The sequence below is a fragment of the Salvelinus sp. IW2-2015 genome, linkage group LG8 (assembly GCF_002910315.2).
Source record: "Salvelinus sp. IW2-2015 linkage group LG8, ASM291031v2, whole genome shotgun sequence".
Lineage (NCBI taxonomy): Eukaryota > Metazoa > Chordata > Actinopteri > Salmoniformes > Salmonidae > Salvelinus > Salvelinus sp. IW2-2015.
The window spans coordinates 20,512,091-20,536,811 of NC_036848.1; the positions used below are offsets into that span (position 1 = coordinate 20,512,091).

Sequence of the window (24,721 nt, forward strand, 5' to 3'; positions counted from 1 at the left end):
ATCAAAAACCCGTATCATCTCCTCTTTAAAGTTCTGATAAACGTTAGAACACTCACCCTTGCCTCCCAGATAGCTGTGCCCCACTCCCGAGCCCGACCAATAAGGAGTGATATGACGTAAGCGATCCGAGCTCTCTCTCTTGAGTAGTGTTGGGCTGGAGAGAGAACACAATATCACCTGGGTGAGAAAGGAGCGACACTCAGTGGGCTGCCCAGAGTAACATGGTGGGTTATTAACCCTAGGTTCCGGAGACTCGGAAGACCAGGAAGTAGCTGGTGGCACGAGACGAAGACTCTGAAACTGTCCTGAGAGATCGGAGACCTGAGCGGCAGGGTCTCAACGGCATGGCGAGCAGCAGACAATTCCTGCTCGTCTGCCGAGCATTGCTCCCTGATCTCGACGGCAGTGTTGGAGAATCCGTAGTCGCTGGGTCCATCTTGTCGGATTCTTCTGTTATGGAATGAGGACCCAAAAGCGACGTTATAGTAACAGAGTGCTTTATTCCAGTATTAAACAAATAATGATTCTCCTGGATATAATCAATGGTAAATCCAAAACAGGAAACTAAATCCTCTCGTCATAGAGAGGAACGACTGGAGACGCGACCACAGACTGCAGGTCGCTTCGAGGAAGGCACAGGCCGTAGCTGACATAGACACCTGCTCACACGCAGCATCTGAAAAGGCAAAAACACGACAGGGCGAACAAGACACAGAGACAGCAAACATCAAACAAGAATCCGACAAGGACAGAAGCGGAAAACAGAGGGAGAAATAGGGACTCTAATCAGAGGGCAAAATAGGGGACAGGTGTGAAAGAGTAAACGAGGTCGTTAGGAGAATGAGAAACAGCTGGGAGCAGGAACGGAACGATAGAGAGAGAGAGAGCGGGAGAGGGAGAGAGGGAGGAGGAGAGAGAGAGAGAAAGAGAAAGAACCTAAAAAGACCAGCAGAGGGAAGCACAGGGACAAGACATGATAATCAATGACAAAACATGACAGTAAGAAAGCCTGTCCCTTTAAGAGCAGCTCATGACGTCACAGCTAGCATAAGCCTGCAGCGTTAATTAGCCTCCCAAGTTTAGCTCGCCACCTGTAGCTGTGAAGAGAATCTCAAGTTTTCTAACATTATTATTCTAACTTTCACTGTGCTTGAATGAAAGAACTATCAGTACAGTATTTTCTTTCCATGTGTCATGGCGAAGTTGTCAATGTTTTAGTTATTGTACAGCATTTTATGCACTAGTTTTTATGCTAGCTAAGAAGCCACATTTTGCCTGTCAGCTGACCAGTTGGCTAAATTGTAGCCATTCTTGTTTTGTTTTTTGAGTCACTGTATTGTTATTGCAGATGAAAAATGTGTTTTCCTGTTTGTTATTGCTAAATATATGTGCCTTTATTATAGGCAAGTCAACACTGTTTTCATGATTTCTGGTAGATCCCTTGTAGAAAAATCCTATCAGATTTTGGAACCAGTCCTCTTGGATTCCTATGGGATTCTACCCAACATGATTTTATTTTATAAGATCCTATAGGAATCCAATACACGAATACAATAGAAGAATCCCATCAGATTTTGTTACCAGTACTATACGATTGTTTGGATTTTTTGACTAGGGGTAGATTATATTAGGGTAGGCTACGCATTAGAATAAGACCCCTCAATATTTTCAGCCATAGTTGATAATATCTCTCTAGAATCTGATTCGTCGTCAGTATAATGTAATTATTCTAATTATAAGGTAAGATTTGAAAGGGAGAAAGCTGATCTGAGAGCAGTGCTGCCTGCCTTTCGATCCTTTAAGTATCAACACATGTGTCTCGCCCTGACCACAGAGAGCCTGTTATTCTCTATGTAGGTAAGGTCGGGGTGTGACTAGGGTGTGTCATCTAGGTAATTATATTTCTATGTTGGCCTGGTATGGTTCCCAATCAGAGGCAGATGTTTATCGTTGTCTCTGATTGGGGATCATATTTAGGCAGCCATTTCCCCTGTGTGCTTTGTGGGATCTTGACTATGTTTTTGTGTAGCTGGCTGTGAGCAGCCCAGAATGTCACGTTTAATTTTTCTTCTGTTTTGTTTGGTGAGTTTATTATTTATTAAACATGTGGAATTCTACGCACGCTGCGCCTTGGTCCAATCATTCAAACGACCGTGACAGAAGATCCCACCAACAACGGACCAAGCAGCGTGCCCGGGAGGTAATGGCATCCTGGTCTTTGGAGGAGATTAGGGAGTGAACATCCTGGACTTGGGACAACATAATGGCAGGAGAGAAGAGCCTGCCATGGAGGCAGGTGGAAGCAGCGAAGGAGGGACAGCGACAAAGTCGGGGAGGAAGGCCACAGAAACCCCAATATTTTTGGGGGGAGGGGCACATGGAGCAGTCAGCGGAGCCGAGGAGTGAACCAGAGCCAGTCTGGGAGAAGAAGGATAATTTGGAGGAGAGAGAAATGGGAGAGTTGTTGAGTTGGTGGAGGTTGCACGGATTTGGAATAAAGGAACGTGTTGTCAGTTTGGTGCCACCTGAGTCAGCTCCTCGTACTCGTCCTGAGAAGTGTGTTAAAGTTCCGGATCAACTGATGCCGGCTATACACACCAGGTCTCCAGTGCACCTTCACAACCCAGTACGTCCTGTGCCAGCTCCTCGCACTTGCCGTGTGAAGAGTGTTAAAGTTCCGGTACCATTGATGCCAGCTATATGCACCAGGTCTCCAGTATGTCTCCACAGCCCGGTACGTCCTGTGCCTGCTCCTCGCACTCTCCCTCAAATGCGTGTCCACAGTCCAGTACGTCCTGTGCCTCCTCCCCGCACCCGCCCTGAGGTGCGTGTCACCAGCCCGGTACCACCAGTGCCGGCCCCACGCATCAGGCCTCCAGTGCGCCTCCACAGTCCAGTACGTCCTCTGCCTCCTTCTCGCACTCACCCTGATGTGCGTGTCACCAGCCCGGTGCCACCTGTACCGGTCCCGCGCATCAGGCCTCCAGTGCACCTCCACAGTCCAGTACGTCCTGTGCCTGCTCCTCGCGCTTGTCCTGAGGTGCGTGTCACCAGCCCGGTACCACCAGTGCCGGTCCCGCGCATCAGGCCTCCAGTGCACCTCCACAGTCCAGTACGTCCTGTGCCTGCTCCTCGCGCTTGTCCTGAGGTGCGTGTCACCAGCCCGGTACCACCAGTGCCGGCCCCACGCACCAAGCTTCCGGCGACAGTTCCCAGTCCAGAGCTTCCGGCGACAGTTCCCAGTCCAGAGCTTCCGGCGATACTTCCCAGTCCAGAGATTCCAGCGACACTTCACAGTCCGGAACCTCCAACGATGGTCCACAGTCCGGAACCTCCTGAGACGGTCCACGGTCCGGAACCTCCTGAGACGGTCCACGGTCCGGAACCTCCTGAGACGGTCCACGGTCCGGAGCCTCCAGCGACGGTCTGCGGTCCAGACCCTAAAGCGGGGATTCTCAGTCCGGAGCCTCCAGTGGGGATTCTCAGTACGGAGCCTCCGGCGACGATCTACGGTCCGGAGCCTCCGGCGACGAACCACGGTCCGGAGTCCCCTGCGACGATCCACGGTCCGGTGCCTTCGGTGACGACCCACGGTCCGGTTCCTCCGGCGACGATCCACGGTCCGGAGCCACCGGCGACGATCCACGGTCCAGAGCATCCGGCGATGCGCCCCGCACTGGAGCTGCCCCCGATGGTAGATGCCCACCCGGACCCTCCCCTATTGAGTCAGGTTTTGCGGTCGGAGTCCGCACCTTTGGGGGGGGGGGAGGTTACTGTCACGCCCTGACCATAGAGAGCCTGTTATTCTCCATGTTGGTTAGGTCGGGGTGTGACTAGGGTGGGTCATCTAGGTAATTATATTTCTATGTTGGACTGGTATGGTTCCCAATCAAAGGCAGCTGTTTATCGTTGTCTCTGATTGGGGATCATATTTGGGCAGCCATTTCCCCTTTGTGCTTTGTGGGATCTTGACTATGTTTTTATGTAGCTGCCTGTGAGCAGCCCAGAACGTCACGTTTCGTTTTTCTTCTGTTTTGTTTGGTGAGTTTATTATTTGTTAAACATGTGGAATTCTACGCACGCTGCACCTTGCTCCGATCATTCAAACGATCGTGACAACATGCCTCAACGACGTACTTAGTGAACGCTTTCATTGTGTGGTGTCTTGTGAAATGAATGTTACATCCTCGGCCGTTGAAGGAAAGGTATACATAGTTAAAACACTCGTAAGCCTAATGCTGTGTTTAGATGGTACAAGGTAGACAGCAAACCGGATGTTACTGTTTTCAATGAGAGCACAACGATAAATGCAGTTGTGGCTGGCGGTGAATGCCGTCAGCCGCCATGGAAGATGTGAATTGCCGCCAGAGTTAAAATATTTTAACTTTTGCCGTAGCGTTGTTTTCTACCGGATGTTGTTTTGCACTTTTTGTTTACTGAAATAACAATAGTAACGCATACCATCGTGCTGACTTGCTTTTGCCGTCACCGTCTTTCTTGCTTTCTTGTCCAGCTATGCTGACTGGTATGACGGTTTTTGCGTCCCTCGTCTAAATGCATTATAAGTTCCATCACTATCGGGAAATCGGCCCAGAGTGGTAGAGCAGAGTTCTATCCAATAGCTATTCCGCTAGGACTGAACTGACGGTGTGTGTGTGTGTGTGTGTGTGTGTGTGTGTGTTTAGCTTGTGCGATGATAATCATTTGTCTCATCAGTGCTGCTTGTCTGGGGCTAATTCAATCTCAAACACTTGCAATTAAAGGGCAACATTAACATATTCAAACGACAGGTGGAGGATATTTAGAAAAGTAACAACAAATTTGACAACATTTCAGATGACAAGTGTGATTCATTTCAAATGCCAAAAGGAGCAATCGATTTGTGGTGGCATTTTCATCACAACATCAACCAGAACAGGCATAAATAAACAAATGTATTTCCCCATCAACTAAAAAGTTATACTTCATTATATGCCTAGCTGCAGTCAATTTGAGCAAATTTCATCTGTCAAGTATGATTGATCGTGATAGAAACACAGTCCAACAGTCTGCTTCTCAAATCTAGTTGCTGAAAAGGGAAAAGCGACACTCTAAAAAGCAACACTCATGGAGCAGGAAATGAGGCCAGTTAATTGGGACAGCTAAATATACTTCATAGGGTCTACCCTCTCCTAGTGTCACTGCTGAAGGTTATACAGAACAGATCGCTGGAGCCGGCATAGCACTGACATATTTTATGGTTCCTATCTATCATTAGTTATGAGGTGCTCATGATCCTGACCACGGCTGACCAATATAGCTTTTTGAATAATGTACAGCTCAAAAACACAATGTACTGTGCTGTTTTGTTTCCTGGGTGCAGATTCAGCCTACGCCTGGACTAAAAAGCATAAAAATGTGTTAACTATAATTCAAATACTGAAAATATAAAATGTGTGATTCTGTTTGTTTTCAATGATTCACAGTGATTTGTGTTGCTGTGTTTTGAAATACTGGACATGCAGGTTTTTTCCCCCTAGTCCAGGCCAGTCAAGGTTCATTGGGTACCTTTAAAAAACTTTTGTAAGTAAATATACAGGTATATACACTACCGATAAAAAAGTTTGAGGTCACTTAGAAATGTCCTTGTTTTTTTTATTTTTTTATTTTTATTTGTTTTGTACATTAAAATAACATCCCCACTCCGGGTGGCTGGCCTTCTAGGCAGAGTTGCAAAGAAAAAGCCATATCTTAGACTGGCCAATAAAAATAAAAGATTATGATGGGCAATAGAACACAGACACTGGACAGAGGAACTCTGCCTGGAAGGTCAGCATCCTGGAGTCGCCTCTTCACTGTTGACGTTGAGACTGGTGTTTTGTGGGTACTATTTAATGAAGCTGCCAGTTGAGGACTTGTGAGTCGTCTGTTTCTCAAAATAGACACTCTAATGCACTTGTCCTCTTGCTCAGTTGTGCACCGGGGCCTCCCACTCCTCTTTCTATTCTGGTTAGAGCCAGTTTGCACTGATCTGTGAAGGGAGTAGTACACAGTGTTGTACGAGATCTTCCGTTTCTTGGCAATTTCTCGCATGGAATAGCCTTCATTTCTTAGAACAAGAATAGACTTGATGAGTTTCACAAGAAAGTGCTTTATTTCTGGCCATTTTTGAGCCTGTAATCGGACCCACAAATGCTGATGCTCCAGATACTCAACTAGTCTAAGGAAGGCCAGTTGTATTGCTTCTTTAATCAGTACAACAGTTTTCAGCTGTGCTAACATAATTGCAAAAGGGTTTTCTAATGATCAATTAGCCTTTTAAATGATAAACTTGGATTAGCTAACACATGTGCCAATTGGAGCACAGGAGTGATGGTTGCTGATAATGGGCCTCTGTACGCTATGTAGATATTCCATGAAAAATATGCAGTTTTCAGCTACAATAGTCATTTACAACATTAATAATGTCTACACTGTATTTCTGATCAATTTGATGTTAATTTAATGGACAAAAAATGTGCTTTTCTTTCAAATACACACATATACAGTATATACTGTATATACACACACACACACCTTTTAAAATATATTTTCCTTTATTATTTTCCGCTAACCCTACCACCCCTCCCCTAATTGGAGTAAACTAACGAACAACAACACTTAGGTTTCTAATTCCAACGTATACATACTATATACATTTTATTAACACAATCTATTTTACAATAGTTATATTTTGTTTGTTTTTAGCCCTGTCCTTCCTCTACCCTAAACCTCTCCCCTCTATTTCTGATGTCCATCCAGTTAGATTTCCATTTGTCATATATTTTTAACTGTGCTGTTTCACAAAAGTTCTGAACCAATATACATTTTACGTACACACTATGTTTTACATTTGTTATCTCGATTGTTATGCATTGGTTTAATTGTGTAGGTGCTGGGCTGGACATAAGCCTGCACTCCCTGTAGCTCTCCAGGACCAGAGTTTATAACCACTAACTGGTGTCAACCTTTGAAAACATGCTTGCATGTGAATATCCTTTTGACTTCTATTGAGTCACACATCATTCACATCATACTAACATCTTTGGCTGTTATGAAGGGAATATCTGTGGTGACCTCCAAACTCAATTACCCATCATTACTATGAACGTCTAACAAGCTGAAATGAGATGACATGCTTGGGGTGCAGGGGAGTACAGGCCTGGACAGTCTTCACAGGGAGATGGAGACAGCTAGTCAATTAGGGCTGAACACACAACTCTCCCTCTGCAGTTATGGTAATGACTCAATTTAATAGATTACTCCTTAGCACTCAATCTCACAGAGCAAGTTCCCCTTCCACTGTCTTTGCCTACCTGCTCTGGGCACAGTTTACTGAGCTAGCAGATGTTGCCTCAACACTCGAGAGTGTTCTCCTGTCTTGGGCCCGGTTTCTTAAAGCATCTTCAAGCTGAGTTAATCGTTAAAACTACGTCATAGCATCTTAAAATTTCCGAGCCGTTTCCCAAATCCGTCTTTATTAACGTTGCACTTGAAATCGCTCGTAATCTAGAATAGCTCAGTGCGCCGTTAGGTCACCATTTCCCCTCCCGTGTCACTTTACACACAGAAGATCTCCTCTAAACATAGAATGAAGATGTTTATATGTCTCTGTGACTTCTCTGAAAACTTGATAGTTGAAAATAAATGGCCTAAAAAGTTTACAATTTCATAAACAAGTGAAGCAAGGATAAATTCGTTTTTGATTTTGAAAAATGCTAATTATATTATAGTTAGATTATTAGTCTAAATATTGACATTCCTTTCATGTATGTGCAATCAATAGACCTACCTAGTATTAAGCCTTTACGCTACATCTGAGCCGCTTCTATATTTGTATCTATTAGGCCTATAGGCTACTATTAACTAAAAGCTCACGCATTTTATTGTAGCCTAACCAATAACTTAAAGGTCAACATATTAGGTCTATGGCAATATAGCTTAACTTGCTACTTCATGTTTAATTATTTTAATTGTTTAATTATTTAATTGTAGAATATCTGTAGGTCTACTTAAAGCTAGATTCCAAATCATTCCATGATTTGCTGAGAAATTATGAAAACCATTGTCATCATATCCTATTATTAGTTCACATGGATATTTTCTAAATAGTGAACGAGGGAACGAGCGACTTTGGAATTATTCATTCATGCTCACAGTTTGCACAAACTGAAGAAATGCAGAATTTACACAATCAAGCTTTGCATACAAAATAGCATGAGAAAACACTCAGAATACATAAGGTTAATACATACAGTTGAAGTCGGAAGTTTACATACACCTTAGCCAAATACATTTAAACTCAGTTTTTCACAATTTCTGACATTTAATCCAAGTACAAATTCCCTGTTTTAGGTCAGTTACGATCACCACTTTATTTTAAGAATGTGAAATGTCAGAATAATAGTAGAGAGAATTATTTATTTCAGCTTTTATTTCTTTCATCACATTCCCAGTGGGTCAGAAGTTGACATACACTCAATTAATATTTGGTAGCATTGCCCTTAAATTGTTTAACTTGGGTCAAACGTTTTGGGTAGCCTTCCACAAGTTTCCCACAATAAGTTGGGTGAATTTTAGCCCATTCCTCTTGACAGAACTGGTGTAACTGAGTCAGGTTTGTAGGCCTCCTTGCTCGCACACGCTTTTTCAGTTCTGCCCACAAGTTTTCTATGGGATTGAGGTCAGGGCTTTGTGATGGCCACTCCAATACCTTGACTTTGTTGTCCTTAAGCCATTTTGTGTGCTTGGTGTCATTGTCCATTTGGAAGACACATTTGTGACCAAGCTTTAACTTCCTGACTGATGTCTTGAGATGTTGCTTAAATATATACACATAATTTTCCTATCTCATGACGCTATCTATTTTGTGAAGTGCACCAGTCCCTCTTGTAGCAAAGCACCCCCACAACATGATGCTGCCACCCCCGTGCTTCACGGTTGGGACGGTGTTCTTTGGCTTGCAAGCCTCCCCCTTTTCCTCCAAACATAATGATGGTCATTATGGCCAAACAGTTCTATTTTTGTTTCATCAGACCAGAGGACCTTTCTCTAAAAAGTACGATCTTTGTCCCCACGTGCCGTTGCAAACCGTTGTCTGGCTTTTTTATGGTGGTTTTGGAGCAGTGACTTCTTCCTTGCAGAGAGGCCTTTCAGGTTATGTTGATATAGGACTCGTTTTAAGGTGGATATAGATACTTTTGTACCTGTTTCCTCCAGCATCTTCACAAGGTCCTTTGCTGTTCTGGGATTGATTTGCACTTTTCGCACCAAAGTACATTCATCACTAGGAGACAGAACGTGTCTCCTTCCTGAGCGGTATGGCTGCTGCGTGGTCCCATGGTGTTTATACTTGCTTACTATATTTGTACAGATGAACGTGGTACCTTCAGGCGTTTGAATACTGCTCACAAGAATGTACAGGTGCAGTGATCTGTGAGCTGCTCTGACAGTTGGTGCTTAAAGGTAGTGAGGGAGATGTGAGTCTCCAGCTTCAGTGATTTTTGCAGTTCGTTCCAGTCATTGGCAGCAGAGAAGTGGAAGGAAAGGCAGCCAAAGGAAGAATTGACTTTGGGGGTGACCAGTGAGCTGGAGCGCGTGCTACGGGTGGGTGCTGCAAAGGTGACCAGTGAGCTGAGGCAGGGCTTTACCTAGCAAAGACTTGTAGATGACCTGGAGCCAGTGGGGTTGGTGACGCAGTGGTGGGTAGTTTATGGGGCTTTGGTGACAAAACGGATGGCACTGTAATAGACTGCATCCAATTTGCTGAGTAGAGTGTTGGAGGCTATTTTGTAAATGACATCGCCGAAGTCGAGGATCGGTAGGATGGTCAGTTTTACAAGGGTAAGTTTGGCAGTATGAGTGAAGGATGCATTGTTGCAAAATAGGAAGCCGATTCTAGATTTAATTTTGGATTGGAGATGCTTAATGTGAGTCTGGAAGGAGAGTTTACAGTCTAGCCTGACACCTAGGTACTTGTAGTTGTCCACATATTCTAAGTCAGAAACGTCCAGAGTAGTGATGCTCGACGGGCGGGCAGGTGCGGGCAGCGATCGGTTGAAGAGCATGCATTTAGTTTTTCTAGCATTTTAGAGCAGTTGGAGTCTAAGGTGTATGTAAACTTCCGACTTCAACTGTATACAGTACCAGTCAAAAGTTTGGACACAAGTACTCATTCAAAAGGTTTTTTCTTTATTTTTTACTATTTGCTACATTGTATAATAATAGTGAAGACATCAAAACTATGAAATAGCACATTTGGAATCATGTAGTGTCCAAAAAGGTGTTAAACAAATCCGAACATATTTTAGATTCTAGCCATCCTTTGCCTTGATGACAGCTGGGCACACTATTGGCACTCTCTCAACCAGCTACATGAGGTAGTCACCTGAAATCCATTTCAATTAACAGGTGTGCATTGATAAAATGTAATTTGTGGAATTTCTTTCCTTAATGCGTTTGAGCCAATCAGTTGTGTTTTGACAAGGTAGGTGTGGTATACAGCAGATAGCCCTATTTGGTAAAAGACCAATTCCATATCATGGCAAGAACAGCTGAAATAAGTAAAGAGAAACGACAGTCCATCATTACTTTAAGACATGAAGGTCAATCAATTCGGAAAATTTCAAGAACTTTGAAAGTTTCTTCAAGTGCAGTCGCAAAAACCATCTAACGCTATGATGAAACTGGCTCTCATGAGGAACGCCATAGGAAAGGAAGACCCAGAGTTACCTCTGCTGCGGAGGATAAGTTCATTAGAGTTAATTGCCCCTCAGATTGAAGCCCAAATAAATACTTCACAGAATTCAAGTAACACACACATCTAGACATCAACTGTTCAGAGGAGACTACGTTAATCAGGCCTTAATGGTCGAATTGCTGCAAAGAAACCACTAGTAAAGGACACCAATAAGAAGAAGAGACTTGCTTTTGCCGAGAAACACGAGCAACGGACATCAGACCGGTGGAAATCTGTCCTTTGGTCTGATGAGTCCACATTTTTTATTTTTGGTTCCAACCGCCCTGTCTTTGTGAGACGTAGAGTAGGTGAATGGATGATCTCTGCATGTGTGTTTCCCTCCGTGAAGCATGGAGAAGGAGGTGTGATGGTGTTGGGGTGCTTTGCTGGTGACACTGTCAGTGATTTATTTAGAAATTTAAGCACACTTAAGCAGCATGGCTACCGCAGCATTCTGCAGAGTTACGTCATCCCATCAGGTTTGCGTTTAGTGGGACTGTCATTTGTGTTTTAACAGGACAATGACCCAAAACACACCACCAGACTGTGTAAGGGCTATTTGACCAAAGAGAGTGATGGAGTGCTGCATGATTCCATATGTGTTATTTTATAGTTTTGATGTCTTCACTATTATTCTACAATGTTGAAAATAATAAAAAATCAAGAAAAACCCTTGAATGAGTAGGTGTGTCCAAACATTTGACTGGTACTGTGTGTATGAATATATATATATATATATATATATACACTGCTCAAAAAAATAAAGGGAACACTTAAACAACACAATGTAACTCCAAGTCAATCACACTTCTGTGAAATCAAACTGTCCACTTAGGAAGCAACACCGATTGACAATAAATTTCACATGCTGTTGTGCAAATGGAATAGACAACAGGTGGAAATTATAGGCAATTAGCAAGACACCCCCAATAAAGGAGTGGTTCTGCAGGTGGTGACCACAGACCACTTCTCAGTTCCTATGCTTCCTGGCTGATGTTTTGGTCACTTTTGAATGCTGGCGGTGCTTTCACTCTAGTGGTAGCATGAGACGGAGTCTACAACCCACACAAGTGGCTCAGGTAGTGCAGCTCATCCAGGATGGCATATCAATGCGAGCTGTGGCAAGAAGGTTTGCTGGTGTCTGTCAGCGTAGTGTCCGAGTGGTGGGGGTTGTGCTTACAGCCCAACACCGTGCAGGACGTTTGGCATTTGCCAGAAAACACCAAGATTGGCAAATTCGCCACTGGCGCCCTGTGCTCTTCACAGATGAAAGCACTGAGCACATGTGACAGACGTGACAGTCTGGAGACGCCGTGAAGACGTTCTGCTGCCTGCAACATCCTCCAGCATGACCGGTTTGGCGGTGGGTCAGTCATGGTGTGGGGTGGCATTTCTTTGGGGAGCCGCACAGCCCTCCATGGGCTCGCCAGAGGTAGCCTGACTGCCATTAGGTACCGAGATGAGGTCCTCAGACCCCTTGTGAGACCATATGCTGGTGCGGTTGGCCCTGGGTTCCTCCTAATGCAAGACAATGCTAGACCTCATGTGGCTGGAGTGTGTCAGCAGTTCCTGCAAGAGGAGGCATTGATGCTATGGACTGGCCCGCCGTTCCCAGACCTGAATCCTATTGAGCACATCTGGGACATCATGTCTCGCTCCATCCACCAAAGCCACGTTGCCACACAGACTGTCCAGGAGTTGGCGGATGCTTTAGTCCAGGTCTGGGAGGAGATCCCTCAGGAGACCATCCGCCACCTCATCAGGAGCATGCCCAGCGTTGTAGGGAGGTCATACAGGCACGTGGAGGCCACACACACTACTGAGCCTCATTTAGACTTTTTTAAGGACATTACATCAAAGTTGGATCAGCCTGTAGTGTGGTTTTCCACTTTAATTTTGAGTGTGACTCCAAATCCAGACCTCCATGGGTTGATAAATTTGATTTCCATTGATAATTTTTGTGTGATTTTGTTGTCAGCACATTCAACTATGTAGAAAAATATTTAATAAGAATAGTTCATTCATTCAGATCTAGGATGTGTTATTTTAGTGTTCCCTTAATTTTTTTGAGCAGTGTATATATATATAATATTTACACGAACACACACACAAACTGGCATCACACTACACAATAGCAACTGCACTACATTGTTGGGATTACAGCATACAAGTCCCCGAAATCTGTGTTTTCGATATCTTTCCCAAACAGATTACCCCTAAGTAAGTGTCCATTGAATGTTTCCCTCCAAAACAACAGAGATATGAAGTAGAAACTTGGTTGGAAAGCATAGCGAGTGGACACAGCACTGAAATAATAATGTGATTTTGTTTCAGTCTGAGCACAAACCACAGTTTTTGGGGGGCAAAAATCAAAACCATTCTGTGATTTTTATTTAAGAAAATATCTACCACAGAAATACCGCAATGTTTGTTCAAGTTCGCTTGAATTGAGTCCTTTTTCAGGTTTTGGTTTCTATAGGCTTCTAGACTGCAAGATGCTTCTAGACTGCAAACTTGCTAAACTACAGCTGAGAGACTGCTTTTAAACTTATTCTGACTTCCAAAGCCCAAACACTGTCAAGACCTGTCAGTTAACTGCCTCAAGCCTGACAATGGACGTTCCCTTGAGAGACGCTGGGAGGAAACTCCTCTGTGCAACATCTTCTATGTTTGAAAATGCTGTTTGTGGGTAATAGTAGAGTCAAGAAACACTTAAGAGTCAACCCCTCCTTAAATCTGTACACACAACTTGATCTTTCGGGGAAACAATGCATCAATATCAATGGAAGACATTTACAGATCTCAAGTTAGAATTTGTCCTTTAATGATTTAACATTTCATCACCAATACATTCTTAGCCAACAGCATTGGATATTTTTAATCTAGTTGTAGCAAAAGCATGGGTGGGTTTTACAGTACAGCGTAGCCACTTAGGGCAAGATTATAGTAGTTAGCGTGTGATACAAATCAGGATTTGATGAGTCAGGTTGCACTCTTGGAGGCCGCATCAATGGACGGCTGGCAGTGACTTCAACTAAAAGGATTAGGTTTGGCGCCACAAATCGACAGTGATCGGACTGCCTTAACGATGCTCTCCCATTGACTCCTGAAACGCCTTTAATTGCTGACTTGACAGATCAGTAAAGATTTGGTGGGATATGAATGTGGGGCTGTTAATTTGCGGCATTCAACTGAAGTGGCTTTTAAAGTGGTGTAAGAGATAAGTGAAAAACTTCAGTGTTAAAGAAAGTTGAATAATTCTGTGGCAAGATACTTGGTGGTGTCACTGCTTTGCCTTGGAAGCTCCATATTTTCGAAGTAGCTTGGAAGCTCCATATTTTCGAAGTAGCTTGGATGTCCATATTTTCAAAGTAGCTTAATTATGAACGTCCACATTTTCTCAAGGCTTCTCTTTTTGCCCACTTGTAAGACATGGTGGGAATTGTATCTGCCAATAGAGTATACATTAAACTAGGCCCAACAACGAATCACAAAGGCTTAACCTGATGCTATTCATGCCTGTCCAGCATGTTTAGATCAGAGATGGCCGTCACAGCCTATGTGGTCCCGTGTGGCTCAGTTGGTAGAGCTTGGTGCTTCCAATGCCAGGGTTGTGAGTTTGATTCCCATGGGGGACCAGTGGTAATTGTACTGTAAGTCGCTCTGGATAAGAGCGTCTGCTAAATGACTAAAATGTAAAGCAGCAAGACGAGCAAGCTAATGTCTAATGCATAGACTCCAATCCTCCAGTTTCAGAGGGAAATGAGTCATTGGATTAATTACATTGGAGAGGCATTTATGTCCAAGTCGTGACGTGCCTGATTAACCTACATTTGATCAATAAGCATTTACAAGCGACACCTGAATATGCTGACCTTTGTCGAAACGACATAGAAATACAACTGAGCCACTCAATATTCATATTTACCTTTGATCAGCTACAGTCGCTGCGCTCTGCATTAGCATATTACAGGATGCGCGTTGGTAATGCATGTGATGCTAGATGGATTATACTGTACCAATCACTAACATAAGTGATTGTATGAACCAACTTACAGTCGATCAATAGTTTGTTTTATATTTAAAGAAACATGAGGAAAAATGAGACAGAAACCGCCACGAAAACAACAGAAACCCACCGCATTAGAGGGTAAAGCAACTAAATCAGAACTGTATTTGAATAAAAGCCAGTCATTCAAGTTTTATGGTATCCCAGCACAAGATCTCAAAAGGACAATAGATATGTCGCAGCAGAGCTATACGGGATAATAGATAGGCCACAGCAGAGCCATTCGGGAGAATAGATAGGCCACAGCAGAGCCATACGGTGTGTATAGATCTCAGTGCCATAGTGTAGCCTTGTATTGTACTGAATCTTTCAACTATCTCTCAGGAGATGTCTTTGACCCTCAAACGGTCTCCCTATTAACGTAACTCAAGCAGAGACTACAATGTCTCAGAGTCTAGGACTTACATAGAGCGGGTCACATACATGACCTTAGACATCCAACATGAAGATCCAGCAATTGGTTGAACTGATACGGAACTTTCTTTTCCATACATTCCCACTGTATTGAATTCTATAATAGAAGCCCATTAAAGTTTAACAAGTAGCTGGCAAATATTTTACTGTTGGAAGTAAAACCTCCCCAGGCAGTGCTTATGGACATCAATAATAGATTCATCAGCTAAAACCAGCTGCTCCAGTGGTAAAGGCTGCTTAAGATATTAATGTGCGATGCAAGACATTACAAGGTAGTAATAAAGTTCATGAACGTTCAAACTTCCATTTGTTACAGCACTTTTTGGAAGCCAAATGTTTCACAGTATCGGTCATTTCTAGTACCTTCTATTTTATGTCCTGGAATGAGCTTGTTTTAATGGCACCAAGAACATGTCTGTGAAAACAGACAATGAATCTCATCTTAATGTCACACTGTCATCCAAGACTTAAGCATACATAACCTCATGAGTGTTTTTGCAACTTCTCTCGTTTCAGTCTGTTCCCAGTTCTCGAGAGGAGTTTACGCCATCTTTGGATTCTACGACAAGAAGTCGGTCAATACGATAACTTCGTTTTGCGGGACTCTCCATGTTTCATTTATCACCCCGAGCTTCCCACTGGACGGAACTCAGCAGTTCATCATCCAGATGAGGCCTGACATCAAGGGACCCCTACTCAGCCTCATCGAGTACTACAAGTGGGATAAGTTTGCCTATCTCTACGACAGTGATAGAGGTAAGAGACACTACCTTAAAAAAACAGAATCGACCCCTATTTCAATGAAAATGCCACAAGTATGGAAAGTTTTGTTCAAATCAAAAGGGATGCTGTCAAAAAGGTGATTGATTTCATGTGGAATGACCCTCAGGACAACAGGTTTGACTCATCAATGAATCAAACCCAAGTTAAATCCTTGATTGGTTGAGTCAGGTGTGGGTGTATTGGGTTGGAAAAAGAGCTTTGACATTCTATGGGTCCCTAGGACTAGGGTTTATAACCGTCAGTCGGGACTAAACCTAGCCCTACAAAGCTTGCGTCATATGATGCAAATATATTTACTGGCAGCAGTAGGCTACATCTGTGTCAGTGTGTCTTTCTGTGTTCTTCCGAACTTGACTGCACTGTCCTCTGCAGCAGTAGCTGATCTGTCTGTGCTAAACCTAATCTCTTACAGACACAGTCACAGCACTCAGACCATCAGAACCAGAACTTTTAGAAAATTAACTTTTTGAAAAGGAGTAGGTTAATTTCACAAATGTAGCAGCGTTGAGCTACTTTTTTTTGGCACTTCCTTTGCTTTTTTAAAATGTTTAATCCATAATCTTGGGATAATAATGACAGAGAGTCAGAGCGGGTCTGTTGCTGATGCGCATTTGAATGTGAATTCACGCGACCTCAGAAAACCGCCGTTGCCTACTGATCAGCCGAATGCTCATTATATATTATTATGACAACAGAGAAATTGCACAAAAATCATAAAAATAATCTTAAAAGGCCCATGGGCCGCCGGTCGTGTGTACCTTTTATTTTTATTTTATATAGCAAAGTGTTGTTTTTTTATTTTTTTGCCTCGGAGTGCTGCTGCATTCCCTGTGCATGTCTTGACCAATCAGATTCATGGAAATCGCAGCTCGTGGGGGCAGGGCACAATGCACAAAACTCAATGCGTGCGCTCCACTTTCCTCCGGTATTTACCTAGCGAAGTGATAGCACATCAATCCCGACAGACACAAGCAAAAAGTCTTGAAATAAATGTTGTAGCAGCCTACACCTAAACATTAGCGATCTGACATGTTGTATTGCATGAAAAGGTGATGATTGTTTAGTGTAGTCAACTGTAAGCTTCTAACAAAAGCAGTTGCATACAGTTTACTATGCTCTGGCCAGTAAACAAAGCGGTAACGTTGTATATGTATAGCCCATTTGTTTGTGTCAGGAGAAAATGTGAATGGGATCAAATTTCGTTTATATTCAAATTTAGGCTGACTAGGCTACCTAGACTTTTTCCAATCCAAAATGATTGACTGGAATTAATCAAACAATAGTTGACATCTGTAAATTCATTTTTAATTAGGCCTTCAGTTGCATAGGGCAAGTCTACACAACGCAAACCTGCATGAAGAAAGCTCAGCCCTGTGAGTTATATTGTCCAATCATGTGTCTGTGTAGAGTAAACCCCCTGTTAGTCTAGCTTTACAATATAATTATAAGTCAACATTTTTATGCTGATTTACATCTTCCCCAAGGCCTGGAGTTTTTCTAAGATTTAAAAAAAACTGTGACCTGATTAGAAAAACTGTGGTACCCATCATATCCAATATTAAACCTTTTTACAACTGATTAATAATGTCATACCGTATAAGATCGAGAGTTTTAGCTGGTTAGTTTACCAGATTAGGTCCCAGGTGCATTTCCCCCCCCCACCACTCTGGGACCTGTGGTGCTACCTCATCTGCCACATGGCCAATCCACCCCCACTAGTTCAGTCTCTGAATCACAAATGAACATTCTAAATCAAGTCTCTGCTTCAGTTGAGCAACAATGTCCAATGAAATAACATTTTAAATTCAGTTCAGTCCCACAATCCAGCAAGAAATCCAAAATGTGGTCCTTAGAAGCTATAGTCCACAGCGGAAACCTCTTGATAGTAAATACAATATCCCTTAAAGAAGTCTTTGAAAACTAGGCTTTAAAAATATTAACAATTTCCTAGTTACAACAGAAAGGAAGAGGCAAAGCGAAAGGGTTTACTCCACCCAAAGCCTGCCCAAAACGAATCCCATTGTTAGGGCGGAGACATAGGCAACGCGTCGTCATATCCAGTATCTCTAGATACAAACATTTCAGTCAAGATGGCTTCCCCATTCCTAACACTCAAACCAGAAAGTGACTATGGGCGTGGCTAGGGACTGACCCGGGGGCAGAGACCACAGCCTAAATACATCTCAAGGAACTGTGGAACCGTATGGGTAACAGATTTTAAAAAACACTGCTTTTTGCCAATATTTAAAGTTGACATTGGAGTTACTGTATATTCAAAAAGGCTGTCAAAACCTGAAGGTTGAAGAGAAGACACGTACTGTACTGTGTATGACACCCAACTGTGATCAAATTACATTACATTCAAATTACACCTCCACGGGTATTCGTGGAGCGACCGCCCTCTTGTCAACACAACTAAGGCCTAGATTCACTCAGATCAAGCGTTAACCCGGCAATAACAGACACCCGCATGGCAGATGTTTTGGCGCTGTCAGAGGTGGAACTGTTGGAGCTGTCAAATTGCTGAGCAGCTGCTCTTGCGACCATTGTCACGAAGCCACACATGCCCCACTTGTGTTAAAGTTCATAATGAGAAACTGTAGGCTTTATAGAAATAATTATACTCAAATTGAAAAAGCATTAAACAAAATAATGATTTATATAATCCTATTCACATTCCAGAGATCAAACTTGTAAACAAGGCTGCATTGGATTTTTCTTAATGCGATTTCGTGCAGCCAATTGCAATGTCCGCTTTAGGTATCCACTTGTGGATTTGACAGTTCTAACGCAGTTCCACCTCCGACACCGCCAAAACAACCGCTATGCGGATGTCGGCTAAAGCCGATCGATTGAATCTAGCCCTAAATTTAATTACAAAGCACTCAAACATGAGAGAAGATAAGAACGGTATATGCGCTGCAAAGGTTATGTTTCTAGGCTGTTTGCCATGTACTGGATGTGACATGTCACATGCACATAAACCACCATGTTTTCTAGACACAGAGGGCGTTCATATCAGTTCCAAACAGAGCAAGGTACTAGAGTGACACTTTGTGCAGGGCATTGTGGTGCATGACAAACAACTTGTCAGATAGTATCAGCTTGGGCCATTGCACCTCCTGTGTAAGAGCTTATCATGGCCTGCAGCAAAGTAGGGGGAAAGTTACCTAACATTGAGGGCTTTAGACAATTTGGAAGTGGTATCCACCGGTCCTGGGGAGCTGCTGGGTTGTGAAAATGGACGTTTAAACTTTTAGCTGTTCCCATTTTCTAACCTGCACAGCTGGCCGTGATTATATCCGTTAACAAATTCCTCAGCAGCCTATCAAAGGGTTTATATCCTCCACCCATTGTCATTTCTTAAAATAGGTCAACTTGGCCACCAGAGGGACAACCTCAAAAATTCAAGGTTTACTTTTGTTCCACTTGGTCTGTAAGGTGTTGTGTCCCGATATTAAATGATGCATCCTTGACTTCAAAAGGCACGTTTTCACACATACATGAGAAAATCCCATGTTATTGCCTATCTGTTTCACACACCTTCGTGTGCTTTCACAGCAATAAAGATGTAGGAGGATTATACAACACGTACGTTTATATTCGTACATCATTAAAAAAAAAAGGTCTAAGACACCTGTGGTCTTGTCAAATAGCTGTAATTCATGCCATTACGGCTTTAGTTAATTGGTGGTGTGACCCACTAAAGCGGTAAGCCCATAGATGGCAAGTTCTAATCCCCTTTAGGGCAAGGTTTTTATTTGAAGAAGAAACGCCCCACTGTTGGTCCTCGAGTCAAATAACACATATGTGACAAAGTAGATGACTGTAAAAAAATGAATATAAAACGTTGCATGCCTACATTTAGGTGTACACATCCATGTAGCCTATGCAGTATGCCAATTAGGCCACAGCAGTGTGTGTTTATCTGAAAGGCTGAAGAAAGAAGTATCTCCTTATTAAATGCATTGTATTCTTCATGTTCAAGCTGTTGGCTTTGCTTCCCTTCTCAACACACTCATTCTACATTTCGAAGAAAAAATACTCGTGTGGGATTCAAACGCTTGCAACAATGACTGTGAGCCAGACGCTCGTTCTACACTGTGAGCTATATGACCAGTCAGTCAAATGCATGTGATCTAATTGTTTCGGTTATCAGATCGTGCTGTTGCACTTCTGTTAAAAATCTAATTTAAGTATGCTTTTAAGTATGCTTTCATGAAGTGTTGGATCACGTCCAACTACATCGACTATTTTTATTGGCTGATATGGAATATGTTGCCGGATATAATCACGGCCAACAATGCAGGTTAGCAGACAGTATACAGAGCTAAATGTGGCAGGTTATCTAATGGGAACAGCTAAGATGTAGAATTTTATCACACAGCAATTTTAATTGGCTGATGCACATTTTGAGACAGAGAAAAAGTTCTGTTGTGTAGAACTCCTCATTAGAACAGTCATTTTAAAATATTTTGCTAGAGAATGACCTTGCATTTGAATTGTCTAAAACTTGGGAATAGGTCTATTCACTCCAAAAATATTCAGGTGAAGTGATTGTTATATCCCCAGCCATTTTTGTCTATCTGCATGGAGGCTTTCAGCTTTGTTGATGTTTTTCAGTATTCCTATTTTCTGTTTCATGTAGTAGACTAAGTATGATGCATTGAGTTGTTACGCTGGAGGATATTGCAATGTCAGACAGTATTTACCCGTTGTGATGACACCACTTCATATGACACGACTTTGAAAAGGACACATGTCTACACTCTTAGAAATAAAGGTGCTATCTAGAACCAAAAAGGGTTATTCTGCTGTCTCCATAGGAGAACCCTTTGAAGAACCGCTTTTGTTTCCAGGTAGAACCCGTTTGGGTTCTAAGTAGAACCCTTTTGGGTTCCACGTAGAACCCTTTCGACAGAGGGATCTACCTAGAACCCAAAATAGTTCTACCTGGAACCAAAAAGGGTTCTACATGGATTCCAAAAGGTTTAGCCGCAAAACCGTTTTGGAGTGTAGATTTCTCCAAAAGGAATTACATTTCATGTGACTGTCCTGATAGCAAGGTTACAAGGTCTAGAACAAAGAGGTCCATAGTCTCATTTTAGTACCGGGGGTAAAAGTAATTAGCCTCGCAAGCCACTCTGATCTTGCAAGTTTACATGAATTGTTCCTGCACAGATTGTGAGATCAAGATGGCTTGCGAGGTCAAATAGTAATATGCATAATATTATTGGGCTTGCATAAGGATAGTTGAAAGGCGAAATAAGATAAACGTTTCATTACATGATGTTATTAGTCTTCATTTCCAATATGTCTAAATGAGAGTGAATTAGATTAGCAGTACCGTAAGGTGATAATACCTGATGATAAAAGCTAAAGGCAGGCTTGCCATATTCACACAGTAGAATGGAAGACTGAACTAATAAAGAGAAAAGGTGGGAATATTACCACGGTGGGTAAGGACTACTTTACAGGGTATTATAAACTGGGTTGTTCGAGCCCTGAATGCTGATTGGCTGACAGCCATGGTATACGATCTGTTATACCACGGCTGTCAGCCAATCAGCATTCAGGGCTCGAACAACCTAGTTTATAATACCCTGTAAAGTAGTATGACAAATCATTTATTTTACTGCTCTAATTACGTTGGTAACCAGTTTATAATAGCAATAAGGCACCTCGGGGGTTTGTGGTATATGGCCAATATACCACGGCTAAGGGCTGTGTCCAGGCACTCCGCGATGCGTCGTGCATAAGAACAGCCATTAGCCATGGTATATTGGCCATATGCCACACCTCATTGGGCCTTATTGCTTAATTATACCAATTATACCATTCAACAATATATTGTTGAATACTTGTTTCTGATTTGCTTGAAGGCATTTTAGAGCTTGCATTATTTCCCGATAACTCACGGTATATTTGCATGGTAGAATTCAATGGTTAGAGTTCATTCTTACATGTTCAATGTTTGAGCTGCTTTTGAAAGCAAAAGTAGAATTATACATTATTTGCATTGTTGAATTCGATTTTCATAATGGTAAGCTAGGATTGATGGTTTGACTAGCTAAACTAGCAAGCTACTTCAGTGGATGTTGAACACATTTCTACTGGCAAATGTGTTAAATTATAGCCATGGTATAAAAGGGATAGTCAATTCGGGGCTCTATGCATTTTTTGGAAAATAATGCAACTCCATGGCAGGTCAGTTCACACCTTCCATGTCGTTCATTATTTTCCGTAGAACCCATTGCCCCTTGTTGATTCTCCCTTACGTAGTGCCACTGGCTAATACAGGCTTTACTGTATTTCTACGTTTATTTCATTCACCGCCCCCTCTCCCTATACTATGTTTCATCCCCCTTCATTTCATGATTTTATATTCTCTCTCGCACTTTCTCACATCGGTCCTCTTAAGGTGTCCGCATACATAGGTTTGGTTTGCTCCTAGCAGAACTCTGCTGGGCGGAGTGAACATCTGTGCTCGCATACTCTCATAAAACATAATGAAAAAAGCTATATTACTGTTTGTCCCTATGAAGACGTCGTAAACCAGTACACTTCTTCAAAATAGTCCGAATTAATCTAAGATGACTCAAGAAATCCGTAACTAATTTTGACGATTCTGCCGAGGTTTTAGTCGTGCAATTAAGATGTTTGGTGCGGTATTTCTGAAGTGAAAAAATGTGCATGAAAAGTAGTCATCTGTCTTTGAGTGACAAACATTTATTTGAAGAATCCCTACTGTAGACCAATCACAGATGAAAGGGCGTAGATTTCAGCTACCCAACTTCGACCAGACTCAAGAAAACATTGCCGACGCTGCCAAACACCAATACAAACACAAACGTCACAAAATGTCGTCATAATATATGCCCAAACTGTTTCAAATCAAATGTTATTTGTCACATGCGACTATTACAACAGGTGTAGTAGACCTTACAGGGAAATGCTTACTGTACTTACAAGCCCTTAACCAACAATGCAGTTTTAAGAAAAATAAGTGTTAACTAAAAAAGACAGATGTAAAAAATAAGTAACATAATTAAAGAGCAGCTGTAAAATAACAGTAGTGAGGCTATATAGAGGGGGTACCGGTACAGACTCAATGTGTGGTGGCACCGGTTAGTTGAGGTAATTGAGGTCATATCTACATAAAGGTAGAGTTAAAGTGACTAGGCACAGATAATAAACAAAGAATAGCAGCAGCGTGGGGTGGGCAATGCAAATAATCCTGGTAGCCGTTTAATTAGCTGTTCAGGAGTCTTATGGCTTGGGGGTAGAAGCTGTTTAGAAGCCACTTGGACCTAGACTTGGCACTCTGGTACCACTTGCCGTGTGGTAGCAGAGAGAACAGTCTATGACTAGGGTGGCTGGAGTCTTTGACCATTTTTAGGGCCTTCCTCAGACACCGCCTGGTATAGAGGTCCTGGATGGCAGGAAGCTTGGCCCCAGTGATGTACTGGGCTGTACGCACTACCCTCTGTAGGGCCTTGCGGTGGGATGCCGAGCAGTTGCCATACCAGGCAGTGATGAAACCAGTCAGGATGCTCTCGATGGTGCAGCTGTAGAATTTTTGAGGATCTGAGGACCCATGCCAAATCTTTTCAGTCTCCTGAGGGGGAATATGCTTTGTCGTGCCCTCTTCATGACTGTCTTGGTGTGTTTGGACCATGATAGATTGTTGGTGATGTGGACACCAAGTAACTTGAAGCTCTCAACCTGTTCCACTACAGGTTGAGAGCTACAGTTTCGACTGGAAAGCATAGAGTAAGCTTTAGGCAAAGAGTGTCTCTGCTAGTGGGGGTGTTTTCCTCATCAATGGTCAGAAAGAGTTTCTATTAGAGTCATGCTGGAAGTAATTTGTTTCATACTTCATGCAGTGTAAGGTGCAGCTAGTAGGTTCTAATGCTACATTGCTAGCTGTAGTGGAATGTGTGTTGTATCGACTACATTGAACAGGGCTCTCAAATCTCAATAGTCACAGGCGGTCTAATTAGCATTTATTTTTATTTTTTTACCTTTATTTAACTAGGCAAGTCAGTTAAAAACTTCTTAGGGCTGCAATCCCGTTAACAGGATCGATATGACAACAGCCAGTGAAAGTGCAGGGCGCCAAATTCAAACAACAGAAATCCCATAATTAAAATTCCTCAAGCATACTGTTATGCTGGTGAATGAGGACCCAAAAGCGACGTAATAGAAACAGAGTCTTTATTCCAGTCTTAAACAAACAATAATTCTCCTGGATATTATCCTAGGTAAATCCAAAACAGGAAACTGAAATCCTCTCGTCAGTAGAGAGGAACGGCTGGAGACGCGACCACAGACTGCAGGTCGCTTCAGGAAGGCACAGGCCGTAGCTGACATAGACACCTGCTCACACGCAGCATCTGAAGAAGGCAAAAACACGACAGGGCGGAACAAGGACACAGAACAGCAAACATCAAACAAGAATCCGACAAGGACAGAAGCGGAAAACAGAGGGAGAAATAGGGACTCCAATCAGAGGGCAAAACAGGGGACAGGTGTGAAAGAGCAAATGAGGCAGTTAGGAGAATGAGAAACAGCTGGGAGCAGGAACGGAACGAGAGAGAGAGCGAGAGAGGGAGAGAGGGAGGGGGAGAGAGAGGGATAGAAAGAGGGAAAGAACCCAACAAGACCAGCAGAGGGAAGCACAGGGACAAGACATGACG

General features: G+C 42.8%; 1 protein-coding gene across 7 annotated transcripts in view; it reads left to right on the forward strand.

Annotated features, from left to right (window-relative positions):
* Window positions 1-24,721, forward strand: part of LOC111967582 (glutamate receptor 2) — an 86,452-nt gene that overhangs the window by 22,074 nt on the left and 39,657 nt on the right. For all 7 annotated transcript variants that reach the window (XM_023992709.2, XM_023992710.2, XM_023992713.2 and 4 more), the window contains exon 3: window positions 15,756-15,995. In XM_023992709.2, coding sequence (XP_023848477.1) covers window positions 15,756-15,995 — 240 coding nt within the window. The remainder of the gene's footprint in view (window positions 1-15,755; window positions 15,996-24,721) is intronic.